This window comes from Hypanus sabinus, chromosome 20 (assembly GCF_030144855.1).
Source record: "Hypanus sabinus isolate sHypSab1 chromosome 20, sHypSab1.hap1, whole genome shotgun sequence".
Lineage (NCBI taxonomy): Eukaryota > Metazoa > Chordata > Chondrichthyes > Myliobatiformes > Dasyatidae > Hypanus > Hypanus sabinus.
This window is the reverse complement of record NC_082725.1, coordinates 54,775,416-54,787,698: the sequence shown is the minus strand read 5'-3', so window position 1 is coordinate 54,787,698 and position 12,283 is coordinate 54,775,416. Positions and strand designations below refer to the sequence as shown.

The 12,283-nt window shown below is 40.2% G+C and overlaps 1 protein-coding gene across 4 annotated transcripts in view; it reads right to left on the bottom strand.

The window, feature by feature from the left end:
- jarid2b (jumonji and AT-rich interaction domain containing 2b) overlaps positions 1-12,283 on the bottom strand; it is a 355,488-nt gene that overhangs the window by 85,840 nt on the left and 257,365 nt on the right. For all 4 annotated transcript variants that reach the window (XM_059945528.1, XM_059945529.1, XM_059945530.1 and 1 more), the window contains one exon: positions 974-1,153. In XM_059945528.1, coding sequence (XP_059801511.1) covers positions 974-1,153 — 180 coding nt within the window. The remainder of the gene's footprint in view (positions 1-973; positions 1,154-12,283) is intronic.

The window sequence follows — 12,283 nt, the reverse complement described above, 5'->3', positions numbered from 1 at the left end:
TATTCTCTCTGAGGATAAATGTTTCATTTCTAAAAGAAACAAAGCCACTGCATTTGGCTTAGCAAAGGAGTTTCGAACCATTTGCTTTCAGGGCCTCTCCTGTATTATTGAAATTTCACACACCTCACGATGAGCCCATCAAAGGGCCCATCCGTAGCTGTGCTGTCAATCCTTACTCAATGCCACTTCACACAGGCCTCAGGCAACAAGAGAAAGTCATTTTGTGCTTTCCAGTCAGAGTGCTGCATTATCAAAAGATAGAAACATAAACCAAGACCGAAGAATCTGGCAGAAGCTCTGCATCGAGGATGCGTGGCTATGTGGTGCATCCTGTCCTAAGTGATCCAGATCACAGCCATCGCTCTATGGGGAGAGCTCACTGCAATTGAAGATGGTTTGCAATGTTGAGCCTGAGGTCCAGACAAGACCATGGAACTAAAATTGAGGGAAGTGGGACAAAACAATGGAGATGCCAATCAGTTGCTAACCACTTGAGTTTTCTTCCTGACAGTGAAGAGAACTTTTGTATGAGTCTAAAAAGTGATTTTTTTTTTATTTGAAAAGAAACAAAATGTCTAAATTGAATTACCATTAAAACTTTATAATCACTTAGTTGAATATACAATTTATTGATTCTAATTCGAAGAACACCAATTAGCCACTTACATACAAATGGAGAAAAATACAAGTTCTAACTTCAGAAAAACTAAGGTACAGAGGTCACTCATGAGTGCCCAAACATTATTCTAAATAGCCAAACTGCACAAATGGACACTCATTTCCCGAACTGTCCACAATAAAACATCAAAGCCTGACTTGTTCTGTGCATAGATTATCATAGGTAAAATAAGTCAAAACTTAACAACCTTTGAAGGCTCCTTAGCATCAACAGATTATAGTGGCAGTCATCCTTCCAACCAGAGTTACATGCAATACGAAGTTACTAGTTCCAGTAAGTTAAAAGTGAACCTACCATGACCATTGAGGACTTGTTTACCCTGCACTTTCCCCTTTCGAGGTGTTGACTGGCATGAAGATGAAGCATTATTTGTAGGTGTTTTGACATCTTCACACTCATCGTCCTCTTCTACTTCATCAATGTCATCCTGGGAACTTCCAAAATACATCATGTTGTTCGGCAGAGCAGGGGAGCCTAAACGTATGCAAAACAAAGTAACTTTTACTTTCCTTGCCATGTTCAGTTCACACTAAATGGCAAACAAAGAATGACAGCAACTTTGGCATTGCATTAACTATTTGCAACTGAACACACCAAAGTGTGGGAATTGCAGAGGAGAAAAATCAATACAATGTAATGGATAACATTGGACACCAAGCACAAGAAATGGTTCAGATGAGAAGCAAAGATATATCAACAAAAGTAATTATTCCTACAATCCATTTTTCTCCCTAGGTAGGATTTTTAACCTTTGAGTTAAAATACTGCAAAGTTATTATGGCCACAGAAGCAGAAAACTCAGCAAGTTTTAACTGAGGTAAGGATTCAATTTTTTAAGCTTTTGCAGGTCCTCCCCTGCTTACAAACACCCGACTTTCGTACAGCTCATACGTACTGATGAGCATTTGGGAGGCTGACAGGATGCATTTGCTGGCTGCTGCAGGCTTCAGGCATCTTCTGTCGTGTGGGAGCTCACTTCACAGCCGCATTTCCAACTTGCAAACTGTTCAGGTTACGAACGGCTCACAGGAACAGGACCCTGCCATAACATGGGGAGAGCCTGTACTTCTTAATTCATTTCATGGTATATTCAATAAAAAAAAGAAAAAGATGGATCAATTTTTGGTCTCAATCAAGTCAATGGGTAATAATAACAATCCCAAATTCAACATCATTATACCTTCACAATTGACATTGCATAAGGCCAACACCATGAACTGAAAAGTATATCCCATTAACAGAAAGGATTGATCATGTGTGGGACCTAGGACATAGAAAGGTATAGCCCAGGAAAAAGCGTTGTGCCAAACTAATTAAGCTGCTTGCACATGGACCGTGTCCCTCCATTTACTGCATATCCACATGCTTATCTGAGTGTTTCTTCATTTGTCTCTGCTGTAGCTGCTTCCACCAGCACCCATGACAAAGCATTCCAAGCACCTTCCACTCTGCAATAAAAAACCCTGCCTGAACATATCCTTTGAACTTACTCCCACTTAAGTTAATTGCATGCCTCCTAGTATTAGAAATTTAAATCTTTGGAAAAAGCTACCAGACATCTATCAATGTCTCTCATAGCTCTTATAAACCTCTATTTGGTCTCCCCTCAACCTCTGACACTCCAAGAAAATGACCCCAGGTTGGTCAACCTCCTCTTATGTCACCTGCCCTCTAATCTAGGCAACACCCTGGTCAGTCTCTTCTGCAGCCTTTTCAAAGCTTCCACGTACTTCCTGCAAAGGGGTGAACCAAAGTGAATGCAATACTTCCTATGTATGCAATATCTTCTGTTTTATAAAGCTACAAGACAACTTCCTGACTCTTGAACTCAGTGCCTCAACTAATGAAAACAAGCACGTCATATTTCTTCTTTACAGCGCTATCAACTTGTGCAGCCACTTTCAGGGACCTATGTACTTGGACACCAAGATCCCTCAGTACAGCGATACGGTTAATGATCCTACGATTAACTCTGCACATTTCCTTTACATCTCATCTCCCAAATTGTGGCACAGTAGCAAAGGGGTTAGTGCAATATTATTGCAGCACCAGCAGTCACTGATCAGGGGTTCAATTCCTGCAACCATCTGTAAGGAGTTTGGAAGTTCGCCCCGTAACCTCATGGGTTTCCTCGCTGCTCTGATTTCCTCCCACGGTCCAAAGAGGTACGTTGCGGTTAGTGAGTTGTGGACATGCTAGAAGAGCAGTGATCCTTGCATAATCCTCGTTGAGTTGATTTGACAGAAACAACTCATTTCACTCTATGTTCTGATGAACATGTAACAAATAAAAGTTAATCTCTCTTTAAAACCCCACACTTGCCCAGATTAAAATCTGCCATTTCTCTGCCCATATCTACAACTGACCTATATCCTTTGGCAGCCCTCTTCATTACCACAATGGCAGCAATCATCACATACTTATTTGTCTATATGAGCATTGTACAATCCAGGTAGGTGCAGAAAGCGAGTAAAAGTGTATGCTTGCTGCAAAAGAAGAACAATAACCCATTATGTTTTTAGGATGGGTTAAACTACAAACAATTTAACTGCCAAACAGAATGCATGTAAGTAGGCTAGTATCACAGCAACAGAGTACACTTTCACCTGGGAAATAAGCATTGCATTGATGATGCAGGCTAAGGTTTGCAGTCACAGAATATTGCCTTAAATAAAAACAACGCAAGCATGGTGAAAGTACGAAAAGAAAAGGCCGCAAAATATAGAAGTTGCTCATGCTGGCATTAAGCTAAAGAGTAGAGGAGTACGTGTTGAGTTACTGAACTGTGTATTTAAAAATATTACAGACAAAAAGTTAAATGCTTATATTTGATTATGATGCCAAAACTGAAGACTCAGCGAATAATTAAGAACCAGATATGGAAAGAATCAAATCTTCAGAGATATTACAAATATATCAAATATATTAAATATAAATTACAAATATGTTTTTTTTTTAGTTCTTAGACTGTGTTCGGTTCTGGTCACGTCATTACAGGAAGGATGTGGATGCTATAGAGATAGAGTGCAGAGGAGATTTACGAGGATGTTGCCTGGATTGGAGAGCATATCTTATAAGAAGCTGAATGAACTTGGCCTTTTCTCCTTGGAATGACAGAAGATGAGAGGTGGCCTGATAGAGGTGTGTAAGATGATGAGAGGCATTGATCATGTGGATAGTCAGAGGCTTTTTCCCAAGGTGCTTGGAAGCAGGTACACAGGAGATATCAGGGGTAAGTTTTTCCACGCACTGCACGGATGGGTGCGTGGAATGTACTGCCAGTGAAGGTGGTAGAAGCAGATACAATAGTGTCTTTTAAGAGACTATCAGGTACTTGGATCATAGAAAAATAGAGGGCTACATAGTAGGGAAATTCTAGGCAGCTTCTAGAGTAGGTTACATGTTAGGCACAACATTGTGGGCTGAAGGGTCTGTAATGTGGTGTAGATGTTACATGTTCTATTGGACTAAATTGTTAATTTGCCTTGGAAGCGTGAAAGCATTAAAGAAATGGGATGATTCTGAGGAACACACAAAGACATAACTGTTATGTCTTCTGACTTCACAACATTAAACTAATTTAAAAAAGACATGAACATCCAAAATGTTCGCTTTTAAGAGAGGCGTGCATATATCAAATGATAGCATCATGAGGGATAAAATTCAGGGTTTTTTTTAAAAACATACAATGCAGAATGAATTATTTAAGTGAACAAGAATGCTTAATCAAACAATATATTTACAACAGTACTCAGATACTACTGAAATATTAAATACATTACAATAATGACTGGATCTGCAGAAAACAGTCTTGCTGTCAAGTAATCTTTATGCTAAAACGTCTGAGATTTTAAAACTAAAACTTTAGCAGCAATTTTATGACATCTTTAATAAAGTAAAAGAACCCAATTCATTCAACAGTACTTCCATCATATTCAGTACATATTGGTATAGCTATCTGAAAGCTTATGTAAAGTGGTAATTGTTAGGATGTGAGGGGAAAAGAGGGATAGAGAGGGACTGTTGAAGAGAGGGTTACCAGCACTTTGCACTCGGGCAACTCAAGTAATAATAAACAGCAGCCATGCACTGAAAAGCCAGGATGTGCAGAAAGGTCAGAATCAGAGGAGCTCTTGAGATCTCACTGACTTCATAGGTTGTTCTAAACAGTCAAGATCCCAGATACAAAGACCACTTATAACCACAAGGGTCCGGGGTTATTATAAGAGAAAATTATTTTAGGATCAATATCTGCATTACCTATCCATCCCACTAAAGTAGCATTTTTTCCCCCAAAGATTATCATGTGTTTGGGATTTAATTTGTTCTCCTTCCACTGTGGCAACCAATCCAAACTCACATAGTGACTCGGGAAGACTCAGGGCAGAAAGTATCAAAACCGGAGCAATGTAGAGCACAGAATTATTACATCACTGCCATCCAGGACAAAAATAGAAGTGGAATTTCTAGCACTTTCAGATGCAGAAGACTATACAAGGGCAAAACAAACAATACTTCAATATCGCCAGCACATTTTGGACAGAGATAGAAGGGAAGAGAAAAGATGATTTACAAGTGTCATGGGAAAAGCACTGAAGGACAAACATAACTCCACATATTATGGAGGATGATTTGTTGTGTAAACATGCAGGAAACTTTACTGCTCCATAAACACAGCTGAGAACACTTGGGATTTCTCTGTGTCTCCAGTAATGTATAGAAGTTGCCAGGCCTCCGGGGATAAGGGTGTGATCTCTGGGTCACATTGAGAAGGAAGTCCATTATTTGAAGAGGAGGAGTTGTGGAGACAGCTGCTGTAGACCTGGGACGTCTGATGACAGGGGTTTTGGCACTCAGATCCTCCTGTTTCAGCAGCTAACATCAAGTCCCCATATATGGCTTAGTGTGGGCAGTCAGAGATCGGTGGTGGAGAGAGGAATTGTGAGAAAGAATATGGGGAGCTGAGAAGCCCTCCAGAAGATCCAATGTGGCAAACTCTCCAGAATAATAACTCCTGTATGATAAGAGTTCTGCAACCAAGAAAAAGGGAGTGTTAACTTAACACACCAGAATACCAGAAGTCTTTGGGCCTATGTCTCTAAGTCCAGAAGGATGAAGGGATGGGTGCTGGGGTGAGGAATGCCATTGAAACTTCTGAACACAGAAAGGACTGGAAGGTTTGGAGAGGACGTTTCCATTAGTAGGAAGCCTCAAGATCCAACAGCACAGACTCAGAATAAAGGAACATCTCTGTAATACTGAGAGGGCCGTGGAGGCAAATCATTGGGTGCATTTAAGACAGAGACTGAAATTTTCAATTATGGGATTAAGGGGAGAAAGCAGAAAAATTGAGTTGAAAAATAAGGGGTCAGGAATGAATGGCAAATTAGGGCCAAAATGCCTAATTGTATTCCTAGTCTTATAGAGTTAAAATGAAAGTGAAATTTCCAACAGTTCTGTGCTGGAATGACAACGCACCAATGGAAAGCTGATCTTTTGGGGTCAGAGATTAAGCTATTAATTAGAATAACTTGGGAACTTTTTTTTTAAAAAAGCAACTGAGAACATTTCATGAAATCATGCATTTCTCATGACTTCCACAGGTTCTGTTAGAAGATTACAACAGCGAGCAGCACTAGGAATTACTAACAATTTCAAGATCAAGATGGGCTTTTGTATCTTTTTTCCTCAGCAATAATTTTATTGTTTTTTTTAAATCAAGCAAGCATAGTACAAAGGAGGTTTGTGCAGTGCATAACAAATGTACAATTCACATCTACGTAAGAGATGCACCCAAGTACAAGCATGCTTTGGTTGCCTCCCTGCCCCGACCTATCCCTCCTAATTCCCATCTCCAAGCCATCAGCGCATTAGCAAACAGGGTTAAACAGAATCGTTATCCCAACAGAGCTGCATTGGTACAGAGAAAGTGTATTTGCCTAACACATAAACTGTTGTATGTATCTTTATTAATATACCAGCTGCAGAGAATCTACCCAGACTTGTACTAGTATCAGTAGCTACCATTGCACTACTAATAGTAGGCTCCATTGTGTGTTATGTAACATCATGACTGCCAAACAGGAAGATTCAAAACTGCACCTCCGAGTTACTGCAGACCAGTAGTGGCCCCAGAATTACAGCAGTTCCACACCAATGCACATTTCTCAGTTTTACCACTAATATCAATTCAGGGGACCAACAGTAGTTCAATAATGATAGCACACCAGGAATTTACAAAGATGTCTCCAAGTAGATAAAGCTTTGCATTCTGCATTTTCCCAGCTGTAAAATGTTCCTTCATTTCTGATCAGAATTCCCTGATACAGGTTTCCCCCGCTAGCTGAATGTAGAGCATTCCTATGAAACAGTTCATAAGCTGGAATGTTGTAAAGTGAATAAGCAATTACCATTTATTTATATGGGGAAAAATTTGTGAGCGTTCCCAGACCCAAAAAAAACCTACAAAATCATGCCAAACAACACATAAAACCCAAAATAACTAACATATAGTAAAAGCAGGAATATGATAAATACACAGCCTATATAAAGTAGAAATACTTTTCTGCAATCATTGCAGCACTGTCTAGCGTAGCATATAATCTCACTACGTAGCAGAAGCAATCTCTCCAATAACCTTTAAGCTATGAAGCTGCCAAATCATACCAAATAACACATAAAAATACACAGCCTGTATAAAGTAGAAATAATGTATGTACAGTGTAGTTTCACTTACCGGAATCAGGAAGACAACGAGCACACTGATGATGATGTGTTAGGCTGAGTCGTCGGAGGTTGGGATGCTCAGCAATTTTTTCCAATAAATTGCAGTTTCATTACATTTAAACATTTATATGAATAACCACCTTCTGTAATTATTTTCTTCAGTTCTGCCGGGAACTTTTCGGCAGCTTCAGTATCAGCTGAAGCACTCTCTCCAGTAAACTTTAAGCTATGAAGCTGCCCTCGCCTCAGAAACTGATCAAACCACCCATGACTACCTTTAAATTCCACTTTCGCAACACTTTCATCACCATCGTCCAGTGCTTTCTGTTTCAGCTTATTAAAAAGACTGACTGATTTCTCCTTAGGTACAAGATAACTTAACGGAACACCACGCTTTGTACACCCATCAATCCACTCAAGCAATTTCCATTTTATCCATTATTGGGTGCCGACTACGAGAGACCACTTTGCTACGAGCAGAACCAACCGTAACATCGGCAGCTTTCAAGATTCTTTCTCTCTGCATATAAACAGTGCGAATGGTGGACGCAGGCAAGTTCCATGTAGACAATGTCCTTACTTCGTTCACCACAATCAAAAGCTTAGTTATGTCTAGTTTTACACTAAGTGTAACACCCTTACCTTTTAGGCTTTTCCGATACCTTAGAACTCATCTTGCTAACAGATGCACAAAATAAATCGACATAAAGCACAGATGCTCACAGGCACGTGTTTAAGCAATGCTGGCTAGAATGCAATTACGGGGGAGGAGCTTGGCTGCTCGGGGCATGCGCTGCCTTTTTTCGTAACAGTGAAAGCACTTTCTGTTAGCGAAAACAGGTAACTAATGTAGGTCTTTCGTAACAGCAAGGTGGGGTAAAGCGAATGTTCGAAAAACAGGGGCCACCTGTAATCAATCAGAAGGCTTCACAAATGCATTACCAACACAAAAACTAGCCATACACTGTCAGAGGTACTCCCTTTAACCCAGCCTCCCTTGCCTCATTCTCTCTATAACTTGTCTTTTCTTTTCAGATTCTGACAAGCTGGCCTCAACCTGAACCTGGGTTAAAAAAAATTAAATCAAACTCTGAGAAAGAGATAACATTGAATGAGAAGATGTAGAATCCTTGTAGGTAGAGTTAAGAAAAAGATTCTGGTGGAAGCCTCTGAACAGTTGACAGGATGTGGTCTATAAATTACAGCAGGAGATAGAAAACCATGTCAAAAACCAGATTAGTCATGGAGGATTTCAATAGGCAGATGGATTGGGAAAATCAAGTTGACGCTGGATCCCAAGAGAGAGAAACTGTGGAATGATCATGAGATGGTTTTTTGGAGCAGCTTGTGGATGAGCCCACTGAGGGATCAGCAATTCTGGATTGGATGCTGCATAGTAAACTGGATATGATTAGGGAGCTTAAGGTAAAAGAACCCTTACAAAATAATGATCAGAATATGATATAATTCATCCTGCAGTTTGAGAGGGGGAAGCTAAATTCAGAAATATCTGTATCACAGGGAAGTAGAGGCATGAAAAAGGAGCTGGCCAAAATTATTGGAAAGGGACAGGAGTAGTGATGACAGCAGAGCAGCAATGGCTGGAGTTTCTGGAAGCAATTTGGAAAGCACAGGATAGATGCATCCCGAAAAGGAAGCAGTGTCCTAAAGTCAGGATGATGTAACTGTGGCTAGCAGGGTAAGTCAAAGCCAACAAAAAAGCAAAGAGAGGGCATTGGGGATTTTTTTAAAAACCAACAGAAGGCAAATAAAAAGATGAAAGATGAATATCACAAACGATAAAATTATTTTGCAGATATCTAAAAAGTAAATCAGAGGCAACAGTAGATATTGGACCACTGGAAAATGACACTGCAGAGACAACAGGGGACAAGGAAAGGGCAGGGCAGATGAACTGAAGTATTTTGCATCAGTCTTCACTGTGCATGGCACTAGTAGTGTGCCAGAAGTTTGAGACTGTGACTGCAGTTGTTATGATTAGGGAGATATGCTGGGGAAACTGACAGATCTGAAGATCGATAAGTCACCTGAACAGATGATGGAGGAATGATCTTTCAAGAATCAATAGATTCTGCCATGGTTCCGGAGGACTGGAAAATTGCAAATGTAACCTGACTCTATGTGTCTTTTTTATAGGTTAGGACACCTCTACAACCCACAGCCCCAATCTCCTCGCATTGAATGGAACACCTGACTCCAAATAGCTTTTGTAAAAGACATTACATCAGAGGTTCACATTTTTTTTAACCTAGATTGTGATTGTTTAAATAGTGCACATGCGTGGATTCAACCAACCGCGGATCGGGAAAACCTGGAAGTTCTCTCTCCAGCACTTATTATTTGAGCATGTACAAACTATTTTTTCTTATCATTATTCCCTAAACAATACAGTATACCAACTATTTACTTAGCATTTACATTGTATTAGGTATTATAAATAATCTAGAGATGATTTAAAAGTACAGGCAGTCCCCGGGTTATGAATCAGTTCTGTTCCTGAGTCCATCTTTAAGTCGGATTTGAAGTCAGAACAGGTATATCCAGTATTATTTAGCATCAGTTAGTCAAACGTTTTTCTTAGCATATAGTATATATTTTACCTTTCTAGGCATATAAAACACTTAAGAAACATTCATATTTCAATAATTAAACCACTGCATTGCTTAGTAATAATTGTAGCTTTCATCGGGGCAGGACCTTTCACATGCTCCATTAAAATTGTTCTGATTGTTGACCAACTGTAGCTTAATGCTTTTCCAATGACCGATGGCATTTCACCTCTTTCCAATCGCTTTATTACTTCCACCTTATTTTCCAATCGAGATCATGATAATTTTCATGAACAGAAACACTGTGGATTCAGAGCTGCACCATCAGGTCCTAATGTCCACCTCACTGAGCATGTTAAATAAAGTCCAGGGTTCTGCTGGGTCCTAAAGACCACTGCACTGAGCCAGGTTAAATAAGGGACTTGAGCATCCACGATTTTTTATATCCGCGGGGTGTCCCGGAATCTATCCCCCACGGATAAGGAGGGCCAACTGTACTTTGTATTGATGAGAAGTAGTACAAGTGTAGGCAGTTTAGGCAGATTGTGACTTAGAAGATCAGACCATATTTTATGAATAATTAATGCAGAAAAACAGTTAAATGCAAAGGGTTCATAAATTATTTCTTGCAACTGTACATCGTTGGACTATGAGAGGAAACTGCAGCATCCAGAGGAACACAGATGGCCACAGGGAGAATGTACAAACTTTTTACAGGCAGAGGCAGGATTGAACCAGGTCACCGTATTGTATTGTGCTACCATCACACCACCATATCACCATGATGTATGTCATTCACGTAATGAATTATGTAAACAAAGAATAATCAAACAATATATTTACAATATTACTCAAATATTACTGAAATGTACAACACTCTTCTCTGCTTAGCTATAAACTCCAACTCATTATATAATGCATCTCAACTTATGTACATATACAGTATACTATATAATACAACTATTATATAGGCATCCACAGCATACTAAGTTTCAAATTGTCCCATTCATCCTTAAAGATTTGACTGCTGTGGGATAACGTCTTTCCTGGGTTTCGGGGGGGCAGGGGTCTTCACTCTCCTCAGCATAAGAGACTCGTCGCTGTGAAACAATCTCAGGTCTGGGGCATCATCCGCGGTGGTTGTAGGAGTTGACCCTGGGACCTCAGGAAGTGGTTCTGACAGCTCTGGCCTCCTTTCTTATCCAACAATTCACTCTCCTCAACTGATCGATGTGTCTTTGCAAGAAGGCACACAGTGTATTGGCCTGCATCAATCGTGGAATTGAATTTAGAAGCTGAGAGGTAATGTTGCAGCTATATAGGACCCTGGTCAGACCCCACTTGGCGTACTGTGCTCAGTTCTGGTCACCTCACTACAGGAAGGATGTGGAAGCTATAGAAAGGGTGCAGAGGAGATTTACAAGGATGTTGCCTGGGCTGGGGAGCATGCCTTATGAGAATAGGTTGAGTGAACTCGGCCTTTTCTCCTTGGTGCAACGGAGGATGAGGGGTTACCTGATAGAGGTGTATAAGACGATGAGAGGCATTGATTGTGTGGATAGTCAGAGGCTTTTTCCCAGGACTGAAATGGTTGCCACAAGAGGACATAGGTTTAAAGTGCTAGGGAGTAGCTACAGAGGAGATGTCAGGGGTAAGTTGTTTTTTTTACTCAGAGAGTGGTGACTGCCAGCAACGGTGGAGGAGGCAGATACGATGGGGTCTTTTAAGAGGCTTTTAGATAGGTAAATGGAGCTTAGTAAAATAGAGGGCTATAGGTAAGCCTAGTAATTTCTAAGGTTGGGATGTGTTCGGCATAACTTTGTGGGCCGAAGGGCCTGTATTGTGCTGTAGGTTTTCTATGTTCTATGTTCTTATGGCCACAGGCTGGAAGAGAGCATCCTAACAGTAGTGAGACGAGTTTAGAATGGAGCTATAAAATTTAAAACTGGGGTGGTGCATGACCGTATCGTCATGAAAATGAAGACATAATTGCACAGGAAAGTGAAAAATACATTCCTTAAGCAGAGGTACCGACAACAAGAGCTAGGATGTTACATTGCATTTGTGCAAAATATTGGTTAGACAGTACTTCTACAATTCTGGTCAAACTACATGGAATGGCAAAGATTATTACTAACCATATGGGGCATTCATCACCACAAACAGAAATACAATTCAATGTTTAGCAAGTGCAGTGTTCAACAGTGGTGGAGGCGGATACAATAGGGTCTTTTAAGAGACTTTTGGATAGGTACGTGGAGCTTAGAAAAATAGACGGCTATGGGTAAGCCTAGTAATTTCTAAGGTT